The 24,296-nt window shown below is 33.7% G+C and overlaps 2 protein-coding genes across 9 annotated transcripts; both read right to left on the bottom strand.

Moving 5' to 3' along the window:
- Positions 1–344: 344 nt before the first annotated feature.
- Positions 345–915, bottom strand: LOC106771899 (phytosulfokines 3). Its single transcript, XM_014657929.2, has 2 exons — positions 685–915; positions 345–588 (listed from the first exon to the last, which is right to left on the bottom strand). Exons 1-2 carry the CDS (start codon positions 814–816, stop codon positions 463–465), a joined length of 258 nt encoding a protein of 85 aa, XP_014513415.1. The 5' UTR covers positions 817–915; the 3' UTR covers positions 345–462.
- A 2,343-nt stretch (positions 916–3,258) lies between these two features.
- On the bottom strand, positions 3,259–23,286 carry LOC106771898 (pre-mRNA-processing protein 40A). Of its 8 annotated transcripts, XR_001376536.2 has the most exons (32): positions 23,143–23,286; positions 22,786–22,841; positions 22,634–22,702; positions 22,203–22,550; positions 21,941–22,114; positions 21,770–21,846; positions 20,209–20,278; positions 17,572–17,624; positions 17,431–17,488; positions 16,971–17,329; positions 16,805–16,877; positions 16,621–16,716; positions 16,472–16,540; positions 16,270–16,347; positions 14,802–14,888; positions 14,674–14,708; positions 14,455–14,560; positions 12,991–13,071; positions 12,821–12,913; positions 12,664–12,717; positions 12,453–12,569; positions 12,169–12,267; positions 11,675–11,722; positions 11,507–11,599; positions 10,481–10,588; positions 10,317–10,381; positions 6,139–6,241; positions 5,421–5,705; positions 5,210–5,328; positions 4,688–4,797; positions 4,451–4,563; positions 3,259–3,294 (listed from the first exon to the last, which is right to left on the bottom strand). XR_001376536.2 is itself a non-coding variant. In XM_014657928.2 (30 exons), coding segments are annotated over exons 2-30 (3,051 nt in total). In that variant the 5' UTR covers positions 22,819–22,841; positions 23,143–23,286; the 3' UTR covers positions 4,973–5,076. The 8 variants fall into 8 exon arrangements, 5 of the variants coding, with proteins under 5 accessions (XP_014513414.1, XP_014513410.1, XP_014513411.1 ...); XR_001376534.2 differs by lacking the exon at positions 3,259–3,294 and having other exon boundaries at positions 3,735–4,563; XM_014657928.2 differs by lacking the exons at positions 3,259–3,294; positions 4,451–4,563; positions 4,688–4,797 and adding an exon at positions 4,973–5,077.
- Between the last annotated feature and the right edge of the window lie 1,010 nt (positions 23,287–24,296).

Genomic DNA, 24,296 nt, shown 5'->3' with positions numbered 1-24,296 from the left:
GTGTTGGTTATTTCCCAAACAAGTTGAACACTTTACAGCTGATGCAGAGCTTCATCATGCAAGCTTCCATTCTCTTTGATATGACCAATCAAATTGCGATCATGCCACTAGGCACCCACCACCACCACCCCCCCCAAAAAAAAACATACTTTTCTGATGTCTGAATGAACCCAGTTTCAAAAAATTATGGATGAATAAAAATAAGGGTAATATCCAAATTTATATCAATCAAAATCGATATCCACATATATGTATCGGTTTACAATATGAAACAAAAAGGAATACTTCTTTTAATACAGATTATAAGAAACTCCTATCAGCAACTGCAGGAAAAGAAATCTAAGTGTTTCAAAAGTGGATTATATATATATTTATGTGAAAAGTATTGCTTATGCATAATTACAATGATAAGCGAGGGAGTTATATATAGCTTGCATCTGATATGAGAAACAGGTATGAATCTCATGGTTTGTGGTTCTGTGTGTAGATATAATCCGTGTGAGCCACAAGTGTTCTTCGCATCAAGCAATCTTCTTCTGAAATACCATCACAACTTTCCTCCACGTCTAACTTCTCTTCTTCCAAAGCCTTAAAGCACATACGAGAAGAAGATCATTAACAACTGAATAAAACATATGATGTATGTAACTGTTCATATGATATGAATTAAGAAAATTAACTCACCACATTTTGAGTTTTGGTTGAAGTGAAAGAGGAAGAAGCAGGGCCAAGTCTTCCAGCATATGTGGAGGTTAAGAAGAGGAATAACACTGCAAGGCAAAGGGTGGCATTAGTGACCTTAGACGACATTTTCATTCTCTGCTTTCTAAGAAAAACTACCAACTAACAATTACTATGTGTTATATATGTTGATCATGCACCTAGAATATGACTCTATGATCAATTTATATGGATGGTTGGTGTAGGGGCAGTAATGGAACTTTACTCTTTGGATTGTTAACAGTGGAGTCCCGTGTTCGCGTGTGTACATGTAACTGCAGAACTTTTATAAAGAGAATATGAAAGATGTATAAAATTCTTACTAAAATTTAATGCCTAAGAAACTGTTACAAAATCACTCCCTTATTGTGGTGGGGACTATTCTCACTATTTTTTGCATTTAAAATACTTTTAGAATGTTCTTTCACCAAACAATCTCTTTTGACTTTTGAAAGATGAATAATGTTTATGCTACGACCATTCAAGATTAGTGTGGAAGGTGTGTTCCTGATGTTAAGGTGTCTGAGATGATGGATAGTTGAGATTTTGAGATGTTGGACATCTAGTGATCATGGTATGTTATCAAAAACTAAGATTTTGAGTTTTCTTATAAATATATATAATATGAGATTTGACAGAGATTATGAACGTGTGGTTTTGGCAAATTGCACTGACAAGGAATGGTGGCGGATTTTTTAAAAATATATATTGACTGAAAATTAAAATAGAATAAGGTGAAATTTAAGGGAGAACACTACCGTATATGTGGTATTGAAGATAGTTTTTCTTACTTTCATCTTTAACAGTACCATATAACTTAAGATGTTAAATAAATGCATAAAATAATATATTAAACACATTGTTGTAGTGTATTTTATGTATTATAACATATAATTGAATAATTATATCAGATTAACAAGACTTTGTACTTCAAAATATTTGAGAAAACATAATGAAATAATCGACGACAACAATTGAACGTATGCTGGCCTTTGAGTATTTAAATTGGTAGAAAAAAGAATTTCCAACATCATGTATGGTTATTTTCACTCGAAAGTGCAAATGTATATTTAACCATAAAATATGATGTTGCTATGCTATGATTCGCTTCAATATCAGCACTAGAGAATAAGCTTTTATAGAAATTTTGTTTTATAAAGAAAGTCGTGATAGATTTTATTTAAATTGTGTTATAATTATCTGTATAAAAATTAGATAGCATGAAATGTATTTTACTCACCATCTTAATGACAACAACTTTTAAAAAAGTTAAAAGATAATAACTAGTGTTGGATTTTTCTTTGTTCAACCATTGTAATATTCTAGAAAAATGACTTTCAATGTGAACCAAAGCATTTGGTGGCCCTTGGAATTTAAGTTGTTAAGAATTTGTCAAAATGACATTTCAATATAGAGAAAAATACGTTCCTCTATAAATTAGAGCCACATTATTTCAATTCCAATTTCCTTCCAGAAAAAAAGTTGATTAAAATATTAATAACTTTTTATAATTATTCGGCTTTTTTAGTTAATGGGCAACGTTTATATTGAAAAAAAAAATTGAAACTTTACTCTTTCCAAACACAAGTAGGACCGACTGCAAAAATAATGCATCTATAGTGATTGGTGAAATGGTCCCAGTAATTGAGATGATGGACTTTTTTCTCATGCGTGTTATGCATAGGTTCATGTTTTAACTTAATCCTTTTTTTTTTCTACCAATGTAAAGCTTTAAAATATCAATGCCCGTGACATCAACATGATAAACCAATTCGTGACAAAACAATCATGATGTGCATCCACATGTAATGCAAAATTGATGACAGTGATTTTTAAAGTTGCACATGAAATAATATTTGGCATGTCTAATGGGGAACATTAGCAGCTACAAGTAATTAGAGTGCACCAGGTGGCACTACTGGATGACGTAAAAGTTGCCAAAAGAAGAGTTAGAATCAAAAGCATGAAATTTGAAAATGGAAGAAGCTTTTCATTTATTATTCAGCTTTTGCATTTCTAGAGATGATCTAGCTCAGCATCTACCTTTCCATATTCACGAGTTTTCTCTTAACAGGATTGCCATTTTTGTATTTATGAATGTTGTTGGCGTGTGTTTACCTTTGCAACAGATACATGCATCGTAGTGACTTTTACAAACCTGAAATTTATGAATTCCAGATTGATAAATCTGTTATACAGAGTTTTATATAAACTCTGTTTTTCCTCTTTCTGTAATAATAAGTTGCATTCCTTTGCCTTTCGATGCCAATATAATGTCTATATTAAATCCAATTTTTGTTAGAATTAAGAAAGAACTCGTTCTAACTTTATCTCAAACTCAAAAGTTAGGTTCATGTACTTTCCCATGTAATCAAGGTTTGGACACTAGCGATTAGGCCATTCTTAGACCTTACTAGAATTGAGAACAAACCTAACTCATTGCACGAGAGGATTGGAAAAGTCATACGTAATAAATGATATTTTGCTCATATACCAAGTTATGATAGTTCGGTGTAGGATGTTAAGTGAACCAACCAAGCTTTGAACTTGAATCAACCAAGCTTTTAAGTGAACCTGTACCAAATATAAGTATAATTGGACATCTGAGACAGATTTTCACATAGATTAAGCAACTGAGGTGGTCTACAATGTCAGAACCCACAAGTCACTATCCAGTGGCGTCTAATGCTAAAACTCAGAAAATTCTGCAATAGCCCAAAACTTCTCCATTTCTATTTTATTAAAGGCTTTGATGGTACTAAAGAGCGGAGATGGGGGGACCGGATTATTAAGTGCATAATTGTGCTGCGCAAGTCTCCCACATTAATGAGCTGATTTCGCTTGTCCACACATAAGAGGCAAGTAATGTATATATTCTACTTTTGACTTGGTGTATGTGACTAGTTAGTGATTAATGTTGTTGTGGACTTAAAACTCCAACATGCAAGAGAAAAAGATAAAAACGAACCAAGTTATCACTGTTTCCGAACTTTCAATATGGGTGAAAGCACCTCAGTGCTTGTGCCTATGACACCAAATTGTTAAGTACTGGTTTAGTTGTCATAATGAGATCGTATTCAAATCAGGGGGGAAGGGGAGAAATTGATTGGAATGACGTTTATTTAAAGAATTGAAGATAGGACCTTAATTGTAACTTCACACTCATTTTATTTTAAATATGTTTGTAATGATAGACGCCAAAAATTGACTTGAGGGAATAAGTTCTTACCAACTAAGTTATTGAAAAAAGGGGGAAAAGATGAAAGAAAAACGGATGGAAGGGTGGGAAGAAAGGAATCAAAAAAGGCGCAGAAAGGAATAGCGCAGCTGTTGTTTGGCCCTACCAAGGGCGAAAATACTTGGAAATCTTTATCATTCATTACCATTTTTTCTGTTTGAAATACTAACTTCATTCTTCATACCGTGCCTTGGTCATTAAAAAATGGTAGGCTAGGAGCTATTTGTGGAAGAGTTCTTCGGTACTAACCGAGAAAAAGGCACTTTGTACCATAATCTGATACAATACTTTTATCGCACTATCTATAATCTACATTTTCGTGCTAAAGAAGTTACAGTAAATTCCTTATGCAAATAAACTTTATCTCGAAAAGTTAATTCGGTAATGATTATAGTAGGGAAAAACAAAGTCTAAATGAAAGGGTTGTGCCTAGTGTCAGCTTCACTAATGATAGATAAAACAACGCAAGTCAAATAAGCGGTGCTTGGGTACCTGATTAAGAGAATGATTTCTCGATTATGGCCATTTCGGAATTTCCAATAGCTCGCGGTGTTAAGCATTTCCCTACGTGCCGAGTTCTGATCACAGGCCAGAATGCAGATCAACTGTAAATGATAATGGTTTAAACGTAGAATCAGCTGCAAACCATTAGCACAAAACCTCGTAGAAATCTTAGGCCATGTCATTAAATATTTGTGAATGTAGGTCCATAATGAGTTTTGGACACACCTATTTGGGGTTATGAATCAGGTTCAGCCTAGGAAAGAGAAACAATAATTGTTACAGGAAATCAGTGACATAACACCATGGCAACATAACCAAGTCCGATCCGTTCCAGTCTGCACTCAAAACATTTGTCTAAGATTCAGCGTTAAACTACAATGATATTACATATGGACCAAAATGAAATCATACAAGTGCCAATAACCCTCATAGTTGAAGCTAAGTCAGATACATAACTAATGGGGCTTTATTCAATTAGTGATTTTTGTGATACACAAAATTTGAACATGATTTTGTGAAAACTGGACATGAGAATGTTTCATTTATCAATCAAAGCAAGTTGCAACAATTGGGATCCTCACGTGAGAACTTAACCTTTCATTCTTGTAGCAAAATCTACAGTGCAGAACATTAGAATACTAGTAAGTTCTCTTGAAAATTTGTTTTTTAACCTTTTTTTGGAAAAATAATACATATTGAGCTAAACAAGAGGTAATCACAGGAGATCGAATAGAATAATATGGCTACCATCTATCCACACCATCTCCAAATTCCCCATCTTCAAGATCTCCATGATCACCTTCTCTGCGGTGGTCTCTCTTGTGTCTTTTGTGGCGTCCTTCATCTGATTCATGGCCAGATGCACGCTGCTTGGAACCAAAAGGCAGAAGACAATCAGTGAACAATAAATTATAGAAATTATTAATATATTTAAGACAGAAGTCGTAAATCTACATACGCGCTTTGACTTCTTGCGGTCACTTCCATGACCGTGAGATTTCTTAGTCTTCTCTTTATCCATTTCGTGCTCGGGACTATGACGCTGCTTCCTTTGTTTTCTACTATCATCTTCAGACCTTTTGTTTTCTTTGGATGATTGGATTTCAGATAACTCCATACTGTCACTGTCTGCTTTATCCTTCTTGTGTGCCTCATCTTTCCCTCTTTCACGCCCTCCATCTTTCTCCCGTCTTTGCTTCCCTTTCCTTCTCTCTCTTTCCTCCCTGTCTTTTTCCTTCTTCATCTGCAGAAGAAATAGTATAAGCTACTCAGTGACTCCTTCTCTATTGAAAGATTTTATGAATAAAGAAATTCACTCGTTTTCTATCTTAATGGTAGAAAATTATAGTAACAAGAGTGTATTAAAAGGAAGTCGTCTACACCTTAAAAGAAAAAGATAAAACAGCAAAACTTAAACATAAGAACATACTTTCGTCTTTAATAATACTTCATTTAGCAAGATGTCCAAATAAAAGTAGAACACAGATAAATCGGAAAACTCTAGCACACATCACAATTCACAATAACAATTTATTATAACTGATATTCCTAGCTATTGAACTAGGCAACAATCAAAGAGCCGACTGGATTATCCACAACAAATTTGCACTCCTTTCTTCTTTATTCTACCCTATAATTGTGCGGGATTTGCAACACATATAAACATGTTATTATACCCTTTCCTCCTTCCGTATCCGCTCACTTTCCTTTGCCTCTTCTTTAAGTTGTGCAATGTACTCCTCAAATACTTCCTTGCAAAGGCTTTCATCTCCAATAGACCTAATAACATGCAAAATAAAGTACAAATAAGAGCTTGAATGTATTATAGGTTAATTCAAAGAAGAAAATCCCAAAGAACATTGCAAAGCAGAGAAGCTGAAACATGTTACTGCAAATCACAGACACTTTACCTAAGATATATACAGTTGTTCAAGACACTCATCATTAATAGGCCTGATGCATATACCTGGATATATACATCCAAACAAACCATATCCAGATCCAATAAAGAAACTCAATATATAAAATGTATTTTAACTGGAATATTCTTTGTCCATATTCAAAATTTAGTTGGATATCCACATTTATCCAAGAAACATTTTAGCAATGATCCTCTGGTTCTTTTCTCAAGAAAAAATCCTCTGATCCTCAAGAAACAAAGATCTATTGCTAAGAGGTATTCCATCAAATATGTTGTAAATAGTACATCATTAAGATAAAAATATCCTCAATCTATGTTGGAAATTCCACACCAATAAGAAATATGATTAAATTATAATATATTAGTGGATGCAAACTCAATCTTGAGGTTTAGGCCTTAAGTTTACTTGTTAGGTTGGTATCAAAACTAATTTAGCGAGCTTTGTTAAATCTATTACAGCACCTACAAATATTTAGTCACACATTCAAGATATTTAAGCCTTAGCATTATAAGGTGTGATACAGATCTCACGCTGATCAGTGATATAGACAAATTATAGTAAGAAGTGAATGCAAATGCCACCTTAAAAATCAGTTTTGTGAAGTCGAGTTGAACTTAAAATCTACTTTCTAAGAATCTCCTTAGTACTTAAAAATATATTTAGAATCTTCCTATTCATCCCAACATATTTTTATTTCTTATTTTAAAGGATTTGATTATTACAAATAAAGATGATAAGAATATAATTGGTGTGGTTGTGATGGATAAAATAATTATTTATTTCCTTACATAGTTCAAGTAAATGTCTGCTTCACAGTTTCTCGTCATCGCTGGAGTTGGTTTTGGGCATTTGACAATGGGAGGCACCAAACTGGGTGGAGTCAGTTCTCAGGATTCGAGGGTGGAGTGAATCCAATACACCCCAAATGGATACAGGTTTGGGTTCAGGTTCTGAAGTGGTTAAGTTCAATAATCAAGTGGTGCTGAATGCTCCAGAAATATGGCTAGATATCCAAAGAGGTTTCAGATGCTTTGGATTAAACACAAAATCCGCTTGTAACTGGATTTTCAAAGCGAAAACCACTTCTGGAAATAAATTTAGGACGAATTTTAAAAACTTGTCCACACTAATGGATTCATTTTGAATTAATCAAACCATGCAGTTCCCTGATCATTAATACTCAAAATCAATAATCCAAATAGTTTACTAAAAAGTTTCAATACTTTAATTAAAAGAAATGCATAGTAGTCTATGTTTTTGAACCACTTAAATGACACATCACATGCATCAAAACAGCCTATTATGCAAATTAAAAAAAGTTATTTCAAAGTACAATAAAAATGTGAATATCGAAAGAAAAGGACACTGGCCCGTCCTCAATCTGGATCATTTCTTAAATTCGAAGAAAAAGGACCAGATCTAGTCACTGGTTAGATATGCAAAAGAAAGAAGGCTTGAATTCTCCAGGAAAACAAAGCCAAACACCTGCAGTGGAATCTGTCAACCGAACATGACATATTTCCCCCTTGAGGGCAGCACCAGACACTATTTGACTGCAATCCTAGTCAGCAATGCCGCAAGAGAAAGATAGAATTGTATGGCAGGTTAGTAGGGAATAGAGGTGGCGATCAGCACAATGGTGCCACAATTTTCTCGCACTGGATTATTCTAAATTTAATATGGAAAAATAGGATATCAATCAAAAGTAATAAAGCGCTAGAACAGCACCATTCAAATATTTGGATGCTCTGATGGTGTCTTTGGATAGAGAATTTTAAGAGGGTAATTCATTTTTATAAAGAATCTGAAATGTCTTATGACAAAAACCATGTTATTTGGGTAAGGAACTTCAAAAGAAAATAAAATTCTAGAATTTTATGACTAATTGGATCACTTAAAATTAGAGAATTTCAAATTCCACCTAAAAGATAAGAATTTGGAATTCTTCATTTCTCTTTGTATTCTCTCCTTAGCCTCCCCTACATTGTTGGGATGACTATTTTTTAATTGATGTTGATATGAGTTATTTTTTATTAAAATTGTTAGGATTATTTTTGTTGTTGTAGACAATTGTTATTTCTCGCTCGATGATAACCCGTGCCATCTTGGCCATTGTAGGGGAGGCTATTCTTTTTTACAGATGAGAACTAGATTTTTTCAATTGACTTCAATTGTGATTATCTTTTTGTTATGGTCTATCATGATTATTTTTTTAAGGACACTAATGTTACTCGTTATCAATAGTCTGTTAGGACTTTTCTCCAATGTCGAATGGAAAACTTTGGGCCAACATTAACAAGGATTATTTTTGGTCATCTAAGGGAATTTTTCATCCAACATGGATTGAGAAGTCAATAAAAAACCAACGTCACAAAAAATAACACCAGTCAATGCCAACCTAAACAATTGTGATCGAAATTAATTAAAATCAATTTCGGCCAACGTCAACAGTAAAAAAAAAAGGCTTTGTCAATATCAATTATATTGATGAAATTTGACCTAAAAATAACATGAACCAAGTTTGACTAAAAAAAGTCAATATTGATATTTTTTAATTATTAACAATGGTTTGATATTTAAATAATTTTTGCATTTGGTGGTAATTAAAATACTTTGTCCAAATTAGAAAATTAAAAATTAAAAAAAAAATTGAATTGCCTTATCTGAAGAAAACATTTAAAAAATGAAAGAATTTAAAAAGAGATCGGTTCAAATTCAATGTATTTGAATGTCTTGGAAAAGGTGAAATTTTCTATCCAAAAATGCAATGCAAAGCTTAATTAAAAACTAACTTGAAATTTAGCAAGTTTGTTATACTTGTGTGTGTATTTTACATCACAAAATCAACTGTTGAATTTTCCACGCAATTGTTATTGTTATAACTATACATTTCACACTTTACAAGAGCCAAATCCACCACGGCCAATTAATAAGGTATCAGTTTATACACCAGCTTGTATTTTTCCTAATACATCGAACATTTATTTTACTAGAATGGGCATCCACAGCAACCCTAACATCAAGAGTATATAGCATCAGATGCCATATAAGAAATGGAGTGGGGTTAAATCAACCGAAAAATCTACCTGAATAGAAAGAGAATTGTCCAAGCTCTAACAAATATAAAAATGATCATAATTGATGAGAGACTTAACACTGTTAAAAACATCACTGGCTTTGTTCAAGCCTACATTTCCCTGTAATGGCTCCATTCCTGCTTTATGAAGAATGGCATGGATTCTTCATTTTGGTTCTTCTTTCCTAATATTGGCTTTACTCTACCATGTCTTGCCACGAGTTTGATTTACTTCATCCTACTTTTTCACGCTCACTTCCCTCTACTTTTCACTCTTGATCATCAACTTATCTTTGTGATCTGCTCATTATCCCCTCACCTATTCACAACCTGGCATACGATCCTATCAATGACTGCCGCTATTATCTCTCACCCTGAATGTCAGTTAAATGGGTGCCAGAGTTTTGATCACTTCATTTGACCATGTTTTCATACCCTAGTAACTAAATGTCAGTATTTGGGTTTAACACAGACAATTCCGTAATTACACAATGAAATGTTGGGGAAATCAACATCCTCAGTTATAATTTATTGTTTTTACTATGCCTATATCATTGATTGTAATTTCCAATTACATGTATTTACCATTGTACAACCTTATGACTATAAATAAGGATAGCTTTTTTTCCTAACGAGTTCGAAATAATACTCAAATATTCATATGCAAATTAAATCCTTGTAAGTAAAACACCATGGAATAGACTCCACTAAATGAGATTTAATTTCTTTTTTCCAAATATATACTCATTTATTTTTAAACAATTAAGACCATCTTTAATTAAATAAAGCCTTATTGCTCCACTTCCACCCATAAAACAATTTATTCATGATGTTTAAATTTATCATTGATCCAGACCTGAACTCCTGGCTATCTTCAACAAGTGGTATTGAGTCCTCCCAATTTGAAGACACGGTAATATCCTGCAGTAAGTAGGCAAAAGAAAAGCATATATAATATTCATTATTTCTCAACCATTACAATATAACATAACTTAGACATTGATGTTCATGATACTGCACCTTGATAGAATATAGCAGATGAAAGAAATCATCGGCAAGACGTTTGCGCTTCTTAGCTTCCTTCTCCTCCTTCTCTTTCACCCTTTCTAGTAGCTCTTCAAACACAAGCTACAGAATACCAATCGGTCAAACATGCATATATAGATTATATTCTGAACTGAAAATGATTTGAATCAAACTCTAAGAAGCTTGACCACTTCAATACATATGACACCCTTTATGGTCACTTGTAAATGAAAGAAATATTAAGGACTCTGGTAAACAATTCACAAAAGACAATCAAGGATATATCAAAAACAAAGTAACTTAGATTTCTCCAATTATCATAATAACCAGTTTTCCAAAAAAAATTCAGTTATATAGACGAGTTTTATGATGACAATCTAAGGCATTAAAGGAAATCACCTCACCTTAAAAGGCAGTCTCAATGCATCATGAGAGTATACAGGGGTTTTCAAGCCTCATACAGTTGCACTTACATCTACCATGAATCAGATAACCACCAACACTGTAGTGGTCACCATAGTAAAAAAAATGAAGACACGGGGGTATAAAGAAAATGGTGCACGATGCATTTTCTGTTAAGGAGCTAGTTTCCCTATCTGCATTTGGGTATCGAGGTAAGGAAAATGGTGCACGATGCATTTTCTGTTAAGGAGCTAGTTTCCCTATCTGCATTTGGGTATCGAGGTAAGGAAAATGGTGCACGATGCATTTTCTGTTAAGGAGCTAGTTTCCCTATCTGCATTTGGGTATCGAGGTAAGATTGACTGTTCAATATTAGTATCTCTCTCCTAGTATACTCCAACACGCGTACGCATAAACAAAATGTCAAAATCAAACCAGGCAAAGAAAAAACCATCAACTAAAGAATGGCTGAGAAAAACTAGTCACATGCAAAGTTTAATTCCCCCATTCATTCTAATAAACAGACTTGTAGTTAGTGTTGAGACAAGTAAAGAAATTGAGCATATTTGAAACGCATAAAACAGAAGACAAAAACATATATTTCACCCATTTACCTACCTTTAAATTGAAGTCAGATATTGGAGAAGTACCAATGTCTTTTGATAAAGCTGATTTGAAGTCTTCAAACGTCCAGGTTGAGAATAAGGTGATCTGAGATACATGATAAATCATATCCATCAGAAAATATTTGATAAGCAAAAACCACTGAAGACTTATACAACATACCTTTGCCAATTTCATTGCATCTTTTATTCGACTTTTTTCTTCATGATACTGTCATATACAAAACAAAGGAAGATTTCCGTTTTATGAGAACCACTTGTTAGCAATCGTAATGTTTTTCAGGATCCATGAAAGTAGAAGTCCACCAGCTCTATTTAGTCATGGCAGAACTCATTTCAATATAACATGTGTATTGTAATGGAGTCTCATTAGAACCCAATTTGATCTTTTATAGATGCGGGATATCTTTAACTCACCTAGGATAGTGTAAATCCTTATGGATGTACATGATTCCAACTAAAGATGTTCAGCCTCATGATTTAACGAGAGAGAATTTAAGAGATTCAACAAATAATAATACCTTTCTAAGTTTTAAAAATAAATTAATGTACAATTGCATGAGATTACAGATCCTAAAAGGAAAAATCATAAATTTTACCCATGAAATTAGTAGAAAAAGTTCAAAGCCAACCATAAAGAGAGATTAGCATGCTCACTTGTTTATCTAGCTCTTCAGCAACATCTTCATACAAGTCTTTGGGAGTTGAACCCGATGTGTTTGATGCCACTGCTATGTAGGCATGTAAATCTTTCACCTACAAGACCACTCAAAAAATATCATCTCCATGGTCATTAATAAAAAAGTTGATCCTAGACAACAAATAAGAAAATGGAGAAAACTCAACAAGGTAATATTACGTAAGCTACCACAATTTAAAATTTGCATTTTAAAATATAACAAAAAGTACAAATAAATAAAACCACAAAATGGATAGTTAACCTTTGTATAATAATCACGCCAGTGAGTTTTTGCTGTAAGAATGCCTGAGGCGATATGCTCTTCCATCAATTTGCGGAATTCATCACGGTTTTTACGTTCTGTCTTTCTCAATTCTTCCTATTACGTTTGAAAACAGATATATTAAGCAATAAACAAAGGAAGTAGGGGGTAAAGCTCTATAGAGCCCTACAAAGGATGAACATAATAGTACCTTTTGAATCTTCTTCTGCTCTTCCTCTTCCTTTTCTAAATCACGTAAATAATCCTGAAAGGAGTAATATAAATTAGATAGACACAAATTTTCAGTAGTAAATATGTTCATATACAATGACAACTTCAATTCTGAAAATAAATAAAAAAGATACTACCTGGAATATCTCCAAGCGATCAATTTTTTCAAGACAGGAACATCTTTCATCAGCCTCTAAGCGATCTTGAACTTTTCTCCACTGTGTACTAGCCTGTGAAGCAAAAGGTTGGATGAGACTATAACAACATAAAAATCTTCAATTTTTTAGGGCATAATAAACCTATTTACCTTTATAAAGTCACAAGATTCCAAAAACTTTTTGTATTCCATTATATTTCGCTTTCGTTCCTCCTGTACCCTTGCTCGTTCCTGAAAAAATTATTACATATTTATTTAAAGCACTTCAAAGGATTTTTACGATTTAATGCATTGATTACAGTGAAAAAACTCCACTCATAGTTCCATACCCAGTAAGAACTGAAACTTTGATCTTTTCTTAACTTTTAATTCCATTGTTGTTTGACTCATAACAGACTTAATTTTTCCATAATATAACTTAGCTACCACACCAACAATGTTGTCAAAACTGCAAAATGCACAATCCTGTGAGTATGGGAGAACCAAGAATACAAGGCCGATAGTGCATATAGCATAGATCCTGAAGGTGTGGTTTTGGGCAGGCTTACCCAGTTCAAGTTACCCAACCCATGTTTTTGGGCTTTCCGGGTTGGGTTTACAATGACCCAGTTTTAAAAATTAAAAAAAGGCGACCCATTTCCCCTAGGGTTACCATGAGCAAATCAGTACCAAACAACGTCCTGTGTGACTCTGCTCTCCTCAACTATGCTCATCACCACTGTCGGCCATTATACCACTCCTGTCACTGGGTATTGCAGTGTACCTATTATGGACACCATCATTGCAACACTTTATTTGTAGTCCTGGCCATCAAAACAAATGTGTTGCTGTTCCTGACAACAAGGCTCACAACCATTGCCAATACCATCATTGACATCAATCTTCACGGACAGTGACACCCAATGTTAGGTGTCCATCAGTCTTCTCTGTTGCTTCGGAGGTTGCTAGCTATTCAGACTTTCTCTTTTCAGTGAAGCTTCTTCTCAGTAAATTATAAAAATTTAATAAGATATTTCTCTCAGTGTTATGTCCTTTAAATTTTTTAATATTTTCTTCTATTCTAGTTGCCATTTAGAGTTGGAGTGTTCAGTTAGACTTCTATAATTTTAGTAAGCAATTATGAATTTATCAATTATAATGAGTTATTTTATGATTTATGGACCTATGTTGAGTTCTGTATGCATTGGATCTTAATATGTAATAAGGTTTATTATGAGTTATTTTTCTTGTCTATATTACTTTAAATCTATTCCCAGTTGAAATACGATCCTCGAGTTTGACAACACTAGCTACCACTGACTCAAATCAACTAATCCTTCAAAAAAAGTTTTGCACTTCACATTAGCAAAATTTTGATCATCCCAGAAACATTCAGAATATATTTTAGTTAATAGTGAAAAACAAAATTTATTTGTGCAAATATAGGCACTAGAGACTAACAACACCATATATCATACAAGGACATAGCACACATGTCTAATCCAAAGTTTTTACCCAGAAGCAAGGTCGGCATACTTAACATTAACAAATATGGGCATATATAGTAAATATTCACTCAAAAGTAAATGCCCAAAGGTTCTGTAAATGGTTGAAGGATGAGGTAGCAGAACCCACCTTGTTTACAAGTTCCTCCAAAAAGCTTTCAAACATATCCCTACGATCTCTGTCACGTTCAACAGCCTTGAAACGTTCATCGTTTTCAAATATAGACACGGCTTTGCTGGGTGATGTCCAAAAGAATTAATAGCAAAGAATAATAATAATTATCATAAAGTATATCAACTGGATGCAATGTCTAAAAAAAACAACTTAAATATCATTAAAATAACAAACCTCCATCTAGTGGATGAAGTCAAGTCCGTGGATTCCTGGAACATAATTTAATATATTAGCAAAAGAAAGGTGAAAAAGAAACCACACATAACACACCTTTAAAGAATAACTGAAGCGCATAAACATACTTCTAACATTTTTTTAAAATCCTCCCGTGCTTTTTTCTGTTTCATTCGCTTTTCCTCAGCTTCATGTTTTTTCCTATGATTTAAGTACTGAAAAATGAAAAAGAGAAAGTGTTATCAATTTACTAACATTTAATGTACATCCAGAACATATTATAGAGTCTCCCCGACCCGTGCATTTAAAAGAGATGTGAACATAAATCTTGTAGGGATGTCTAAACATGGAGAACATGGTCTCAAGTAACCTATTCTCTCTTAATAAATATCATGCCTAAATTTAAAATAGTATTTCGGTATAAAATGTTCCTTTCTAAGAAATACGGAGACTATGAGAAGTGTTAGTTAGATTGATCAAACGAAATAATGAGAATTGTGGGCTTGAAGATCATAATAGTTTATCCAGTACATGAAATTTGACCCATCCCCACCTGTCTGTATAATTTTCCTTGTCTTGAGGAGGACTTAAGCTTCTTTTATTTTCAAAAGTACATAACAAGTCAAACATAATCTGCAAACATTTAAAAAAAAAAATAGTTCCATAGATTGTATTTCTATAGCATACATCACATGTGATGCACATCTACAATACCACTTGACAGACATTTGAGCCTCTAAAGACAGTTGTTGATCATAGACACGACTACAAAAGTGCTATAGCATGTTCGGAGATGAAAAATGTATAAGAACAGATACAACATGAATATTTTATAGGACACAAAAATGCTCAGAAATAAAAATATGTTCATAATTAATAATTAAAAGTCACATCACAATATGCCAAACACACATTCAAGGACCATATTGGCATTAAATGGTAAAAAAAGCTCGAAGGTTGCAAGAGTCTCTACACAACCACGAATTCAGCATAGGGCCTATAGAACAAAAATCTAACAGGCTTGGGCATGAGTAGTGGCAAGGAAAGAGAGGGTGTCTGAGCAGTGAAGAATATGAACAGAAACCCATAGGAGGATATTAGCTGACAATGTGACTGAAGAGTAGGACATTTATGCAGTGGGTCATACATGGATTGGCTCAAAATCAAGGAAGGTTTTAAAAATTATTGTGTGAATGATGAGAGATGAAGAATTTCAAACACTATGTAGTTTCTGGTACCAAAAATGGAGGGGAAATGACGAAAATAATAGAAAAAATATCTGATAACTCAAATATGTAAGCGAAAATGGGTTTTAAACAGTTTTGGTATAGTGCAGCAACAGTCACAACCAGAGGTGTGACAAACACAACTACTAAAACACAGTTATCTTAACACAATTTTCCTTCTCTATTATTTACACATTTCAAATTGGGCTTGTTCAAATACTTTACAAATAGAACAAAACAATTGTTACTTGCACCTTACGGAATAAAATATGCCAGCTAAAGCAACAGTAACATAATAGGAAAAAGAATAAGGGAATAAAGGAAATTCTTAGAAGCAATAAGAGTTCTCTCCAAATTATATAAGAATTACCTCATTGAAAGCTTGCTTCCTTTCACCGAGTGTTTTTAACGCACCATACCTTTTATCATTAATTATTAAACGCATAGCCTAAAGCATAGAAATGTCCATGTCAAGCAAGCAAATCACATAACAGGAGACAAACATTTAAAAATTTGAAAAATGTATACAGGTGGGTGGCATTAAAATATATTAATTAATGAAATCACTCTACCCGATCCCAAGTCCAGTCAGATCCAACATTTGCAGAATCCAAGAGTGCTTTGAAAGCATCTTTGGCCTCCTAATAAGGTAATATGACGAATGATTAGTGCCCAGGAACATAATACTGATAAAAATATATTGAATATTTCATTCTCATACCATCTTATTTGCAAAAACAAGGGTTTCTGGCTCAACTGCCTTTGTTTCTGCAGCCACGTGATTACTTCTCTCCCCTATTGAATCAGTTTTACCATCCTGCAAAATTTAAGACAAATCAGTATGATAAGCACCAGAAAATAATAACATCATCCAAGACATAACAAAAAAACAATGAAAAACGTACTTCTTTCTCTTCTGCAGGAACTCCATCGGCAGAACCTAGAGCATCTTGATTTGAATCATTGTTAGTGTCATTCCTGCAATATTTACGGTACAATGAAATTACCATTAATCTACAGAAAAAATAAATAAATAAAGACTGAACAGGAGATTAGTCAGAAAGACACTACGTTGGAGTTATAGCAGTGCTAACATCCGTATCAACAGCTTTATCACCTCCCATACTGGTATCTGATGGTGTGACAGTATTTACAGGTGCCTCGAGTTCATCCACTTTTGTTCCAGTTATAGGGGTTGCAGAAGGAGATGTAGATGGTCCAGAAGGCATCTCGGGTTGTAGAGTACTTGTGGATGTAGTAACAACTGGAGCAACTGAAACAGGACTTGATGGTTCCCCTTGACTGCTTACAGATATATTATCTGTTGCTTCAGCCACAGAAGATGCCGGAGAGGGTTGAATATGAGAATTCAATAATGCTTCAGAATGTGGTCCACTGGCAATTGCTTTCTCAACTTGCTCACGGGCCAACTTGGAGGAAATAATTTGCAGGAATAAAATTAGCTCAAAAATTAAAGGCAGAAAATAACAGGAAGAATATTTGAAAGAGCATTGTTTTCTATGGTGGAAACCTTCAGTTCCTCGGGAATTAACCACTTAGATTCCTTTGTGACCTTGTTGTAGAAATACCTACAAAATATTCATCAAATAAAATAACATAAATGAATATCAAATATAGAAGGGAGAAAGACATTAATGGAACAAACACCCACTTTCGTCCATCGGGACTAATATACTCCTTCCAGTTTGTTGATTCATCCACTCTCTAACAAAATAAAAGAAAGCAATTAGAGGGTCATTTCTCATAAAGATATTTATTTCTTTTCAAAAGAAAGATTAGTATCTTCATCTTGTAATAGAAATTAGAAATTCAGGTCTCAGAAAGCAAGAATTTGAAAGAAAGAAAGAATATCAAATCCAGAAAATAAATGGGCAAGGTAAAGGATAAAGACTAAACAACCAACTCACAACAAGCACTATGACAACAAGCCTATTCAACTCCTTATATTTTTCTAATTTCTAAGCAGCTAAAAGTGAAGTTATGTTTTATGTAATTTGTAGTTTCTATTGGTCCAGTCCCATATTCTTGTGTTATGGACTTCAGAAAATAAAAAAGGGATTGAGTATTTCCAAAACTGACCAAAACTGAATATACATAAATTTCAGAAGTCATACATTGCTTAGATAGTATCCTATAATAATGTACCTCTGAGAAATGTCTATTTAGAAGAAAATTCTAAATATTTAGTAGTAATGCTGATTGGAAATCAGCTTCCACGTTGTTTATTCTTAATTCTCTTGTTTTCACCATATTCACAGAAAATTCAGTGAAACAAATCATTTCACTGGCAACTTAGACAAGTCTGTCTTGCTAATTACAGTCCTCCCCACAGAGCATATTTTGTATAGATAGGACTATCTGAACCTTCGCTATGCAACTGCAACTCACATTATACCAAAATTCCATTAAATAAATGCACCTGTAAATTTCTTTTACAAATATCATTCATAGTAATCTTTCGAAGATCCTAGAATCAGACACTTTTTTACATGTTTCCTACTTGCATAATATTAATAGAAAAATCCAAGTGAACCAAACCATTTCACCAGCAATGTTGTCAATGTCCATCTTGATAATCACAATCCTCCCAACAGAGCATATTGTGTATAGACAGGAGTACTAAAGGAGTCATAGGGAGTGCACATGATGATCTGAATCTTCATTATGTAAGTACACCTTACATTCATACCAAAAGTCCATAAATAAATGCACCTGTAAATTTCTTTTACAAATATTATTTACAGTAATCTTTCTAAGATCCTAAAATCATACACCAGCAAACAGTGCATAGAGGAAACAGAAGGCAACCTAATAGATTGCTGCCATAGCACAAAACCAGAGCTCCAAAGTGTGACCCATGGTAATACAACAAAAAAGGGAAAAAAAGATTAACACCCATGTTCTAACAATACACTTGTTCCACACAAATGAAGATTAGCAACATTCTTTTGGAATTTGGACAAAAAAATTGCCACAAAGACATTCACTTCATCTATTTACAAATCATGATATTTGAAGCTGATAATAGAATGCAAGTACGAAAAGCTGTGATAATTCAAGCAATATAGTAGATAGAGCAATCAGCAAAGACACACAGCACGACCTACCTCTCAATAGAGTAGCACAGCATGCACCTGTAAGCACCTTAAAGCTATGGCAGTAACACACGTAGATTTTAATATGGTAAAATTGAAATATATTAAGTCCTAAAAGCATTACAAAAATTGAATTGTCTGCAGTAATACTAAAAGACAAACACCATAGTTCAGTATTAACAAAAAAGAAATTGTCTTTTATACTTGAAATTGTTAAGTTGTGACCTCCGAGTTTGAGTATATTATTCACCTTATGAATTTTCAGTTCAAGTTTACTTAAATTAAATTTTAAAATATAATTTATATTTTAGGTAGAATCTTTTCTATCCATGCTATGATTGCATTATTTATGCCCCCTCCTAATCTTAGGTAGGATCTTGATTTTGACAACCTTGATCCGATTGACACTTTATCAAAAATAGAAAAGGGTAGAATATGAAGTCAAGCCAATAATAAGATTCTCCTTATTTAATGTAACAATATAATATATGTATTGTCCACCATTGCATATGAAGTACACATGAAAGAAAATAATCATAATCAGAAGAAATCCCTTTAAAAGTAAAAAAAAACACACACATACAAGGGAAAGAAACAGCACTTTCTTCTCCAACGTAAGGCCAAACAAATAACATAATATCTCAGAAACAAACATAAGAAATCATGAGTACCAAGTCAACAAACATTACTAAATGCCCCACCCATAAAGAACTAATCCCCGATGATTGTTTTAAGGTCGAATAGTAAAAATAAACATAGGACAAGATCAAGAGTCTTTAGTCATTCTTGCTGATTTATAGAAGGGAATTCCTATTCTAGACTAAAAATTGGAAAAGAAATTTCTTCTAGAGCATCACCCAAGGAAAACAAAACAAGTTGATATCAGACAGCCCAACCGGCATTTATCACAACACTGACCTTACAACAAGACGTAAAAGTCAAGATTGATGGTTGCCTGCCTGAGAGAAAATCAGTTCAGTAATGAATGAGCTAATGGCAGATTATTTTCACCGGACTTGGACAAATAGAAAGCACATAACAATTCTTGAATAATTTGACTCAGCTGATACAGTAAATTGACCAAGAGAGATATATACATTGCGACCTTGGCAGAACCAAATAAATAAAAGATCCAAGGGTACAAATAACAAGTCGTTTAACAAAATGGTAACAAAATCAGTCGCATAACTAACCTCAATAGGCGTCATCAATTCAAAAGGCTTCTCCCAACTAGATACTTTAGTTTTCTTATTGTAATAAAATCTGAAAAATTAATTGAAAAGTTATACAATTAAACTTGTGAACAATTATATCTAGAAGCCTATAAATGTTTCTTGTGCCAAGAAAATATGCATTACCCTAAGAAAATAGATATTCAATCCAAATTACCAAACAAATGTCCTGAACATTAAATAATTGACGGCTTCATCAAACAAGGGAGTCAATATATATAATTATAAGTATATGCAGGTAGTTTTGTGTGGGTGCATCTGGGTGAGCCCCCCAGCCTTGATTTCCCTCCAACCACTGTAAAAAATATTTCAAGCTCAATTATATGTGCCCAAAATGAATGGCGATATCAACCTAGTTTGACTAAATAAAAACCTAATCACGCTTTACCAACCCCTGGTTTACATTTAACCATGATACCACATTATGCTACATTTGATATGAGGTACTCAACAATGACTGAATGTTGTGTGGCTTCCGTTGACCGAGATTCAACTTGAACAGAAAGTTGTCTTGCTTCCCACTAAGCCTAAGATGCGGCAGAGGTAGGTTACAAAGACACTATAACATTCAAGTTAGCAGAAATTTTGTAATTTAGTGATTAGCGGTAAATGTGCCAATTAGTGTGGCAAATGCCATTTCTTGATTGGATGTCAGTCCTCAACCCTAGCAGCAAAATTGTGACAGCAATTGTAGGATTTTACATTGGGACAATGATATTTTGACAACACTTTTTGACAACTTTTTTTACAACGGGACACGTGTCATCATTTTATTGGTCTATTTGAATTTATGTTTAAAAAATATTTAAAACAGACCAATCACAAGCTGCCACGTATGCGTTGTCAAAAAGTTGTTAAAAAAGTGTTGTTAAAAAAAGTTTTTCCTTTACATTGCAATCATGTCAATTGAAATCTATTGTCATTGTCATTTTCACCCTATGTTCCAACATATAGATAGACATTCTTAGAGGCGAAAAACAACTTTTCCACCTTGGAACCAAAGATAAAAATGGAACCTCGGCCAAAAATCTAAATTGTCATTATTGCAACACAAAACCCCACAATTGTTGTCATGTTTGTGGCAAGGCTCAAATACTGACATCATCAAGTAATGACACATCTCCCACTAACTAATGCAACTATTGCTTAACATTAATTTACCAATATATTTGTTGACTCAAACATCAAAGTGTCTTTACTGTACCAATCCATATTCAATGAAGTAGAAAGGAACCGTCCATACAACTCGATTCTCAGTCAACAAGAGCCATAGGTAAAATTAAAACAGTATACAGTTAATATCTGGAGTAATTCAAATGAAACAATTCTTAATGCCAGTATACATTATTTTTTTTTCATTCACCCCAGTAATAGAAAACAAAACCCCAAAACCGTTTCCCACTTTATAGGATTGGCTACATGGATCCAACAACACGACATAATGTTCATAAATTATTTGAAGAATATGCAATATCAACAGCATTGTACCCTAGGAATGCAAGCAAACATTCAAATCACTTACGTTCTTCCAGTAGAAGTGGTATGCTCTATCCAATCTGTGGAGCCATTCTTAGCTAGCTGTGGCTGGACAATGGTAGCCTGAAAGACAGAAATTAAATTTGCATGAAATTCTACTTATATATGAGCCATAAGACTCAATCCATGTTATGAAAAAAATAAGTAAGGTTCGTACCGAAGGCATGACAGTTGGAACTAAAGGCTGTCCTCCACCGTTGCTCTGAAGAGTTGTCCCTGTGGTAATGCTCTGGGATGAAGAGCCCGTGAGAGCATGGACTTGAGGAACAGGTTGAAATTGCCCGGTAGAATTAAAATTTGTCTGCACTTGACCATAAGTGGGTGCTGCAAACTGTGTAATGGCGATCTTCAAATCAGCATTCACATATAGGAAATTTAGCTTATCCACTACAAGTGCAGGATACAGGCCAAGACTTTACCGTATATGATGAAGAGAGTGTCATTCCTGGACCACCTACACCTGGTGTGTAACCATTTGGAGCTTGAGAATCAGGTTGAGGCATCATTGATTCAGATGGGATGTGCAGGTTTGGGCGAGCAACCGGCATTGGAATTGCCTGCGATGGGGGTGGCAACTGCGGACTAGGTCTTGGGGGTAACTGTTGAATTGGTTGAGAAAATTGGGGCTGTTGATTTTGAGGAGGCATGCCAACACCAATCATGGGAACACCACCAGGACCAACAGGTTGATGTTGATGATGCTGGTAATGTTGAGAAGGCATGGAAATGAACTGTTGTGGCTGCTGAGCAGGAACAACGGGTCGGAACTGCACAAACAGATACGTTCCTTGAAATAAATAATAATTTGACAAGAGCCAATACAATCACAGGAAAAAAAAAAATACATTACCTGAACAGGCATAGGTGGAGCATAATTGCGGGGAGGATCCACTGAACCGGTAATAGGAGGCCGAAGAGGCTTTCATAACAAAAACAAAACACGTGTAAAAAATAAAAGGGACAGAGGAAAACCAAAATTTCCTAGTTCAATATGTACTCTACCTGTAAACCTGGAAATTGCGGATTATTTGACATCTGAGCAGAGAACCCTCCACACACTAATGCAATCAAAAGAGTGTATAGTTATCAGTATCTTAAGAACCCCAAAGATATCATTTTGTAAATAAATTTGACGAGTTTCGGGTGCCCATAAATTGGAATCTAAAAAATTACACAGAAACGGATACCCAAAACAATGTGCCTAAAAATTCACCGACAGAGAAGTTGTATGGAAGAGAAAGTCCCCGCTACTGAATCTTCTTGCACCGGGGATAAAGGAAATTAGGTTGCAAGAAGAAACGAGGGTGGAATAAAGTGAGTGTACGGAGAATAATTGAAGAGAAGATGAGATATACGTACCAATTTATTAGGTTGATGCCTGCGATTGAGTGCTGGATGAAACGGTAATGGGGATTTTACAGTGAACGAGATGAGGAGACAAGACAAGATGACTGGGCTGTTTTATCTTGGTAATGGTAAGTGTCCCTCTTTATGTCTTTTTGGTTAATTGATTTTCCAAACCAAAACCTTTTCTCTCTCCTTTTTATTTTCTGCTTTTTTTTTAGGGCAGATTTCCCAGCAAGGACAGAAACGGGTCGTGGACTCATGGCCCATTAATTATTTTTTAAAATTAAATTATGTAATGTTTTTATACCAAAAAACGTTCTAAAGTTAGATCATTTGAGTTTTTTTATTACCTTTAAATACACAAATTCCATTTCAAATATATAAAGTGAAATATATTAACTGTCTCCCGCTTAAAAGATCAAAATATTAAAATTTACTTAAAATATCTTAAAGTTCCCCTTCTCTGAATCCCAACTCTCTGTCTAATATAATCTTAGAACTTTGATCAATATTCAATATTATTTATAAACTTTCTCTTTTTTTTTCATATTTCAAATCTATTACAAATTCCCAGACTTTTAGATAAAAATAATAATAATCTAAGACTTTAAAGTGAAATAGAAATGACAAAAGGGTACGAAAATGTATAAGATTATATTAACTAAAAATTAGAAAAAAAAATATTGATACTTATTCATAAGATATATATATTATTATATGTTTATTGTATTCCACTCATTTACCATAGTACCTATGTGAGATTTTCTTTATAACTTCGGTATTGTTCTTTAAAATAACTCGTATCATATACAGTAAGCTTGGAATCTTACAAGATTGTAAAATGATAAGACTTCAAAGTAAATGAGCGTCTCACTTACAACTATTGTGATGTTATTATGTATAGTAAACATTGATTTCAAAGTAAACAATAATACTTTGACTGGTAGATATTATTAGACTAAAATAATTGCATGCACTTGTCTTTAATTTTTATGATACTAAATAACTAAAACATGTTTAAGATAATAAGAGAAGGCTTTATATAATCAAAACGTATTATAAAAATACAGTATTCTCCTTTGTGAGCATATTGTTAATATTTATTGATTTATTATACATTGTTATATATTATTGCATCTTTTTTTGTATGATATTTTTCAACCATT

This window comes from Vigna radiata, chromosome 8 (genome assembly GCF_000741045.1).
Source record: "Vigna radiata var. radiata cultivar VC1973A chromosome 8, Vradiata_ver6, whole genome shotgun sequence".
Lineage (NCBI taxonomy): Eukaryota > Viridiplantae > Streptophyta > Magnoliopsida > Fabales > Fabaceae > Vigna > Vigna radiata.
The sequence above is the reverse complement of the archived record's forward strand: the minus strand, read 5'-3'. Positions and strand labels throughout refer to the sequence as shown.

Excerpts from the sequence above, each read along its gene's own strand:
- LOC106771899 (XM_014657929.2), bottom strand. The coding sequence starts at position 816 with ATGAAAATGTCGTCTAAGGTCACTAATGCCACCCTTTGCCTTGCAGTG. Across the intron at positions 589-684 it reads CAACCAAAACTCAAAATGTG|GCTTTGGAAGAAGAGAAGTT; the intron begins GTGAGTTAATTT and ends ATGTGCTTTAAG.
- LOC106771898 (XM_014657924.2), bottom strand. The coding sequence starts at position 22,818 with ATGTCAAATAATCCGCAATTTCCAGGTTTACAG. Across the intron at positions 12,570-12,663 it reads AGCAGAAGAAGATTCAAAAG|GAAGAATTGAGAAAGACAGA; the intron begins GTACTATTATGT and ends CAAACGTAATAG. Across the intron at positions 11,723-12,168 it reads CTGAAGAGCTAGATAAACAA|TATCATGAAGAAAAAAGTCG; the intron begins GTGAGCATGCTA and ends TGTATATGACAG.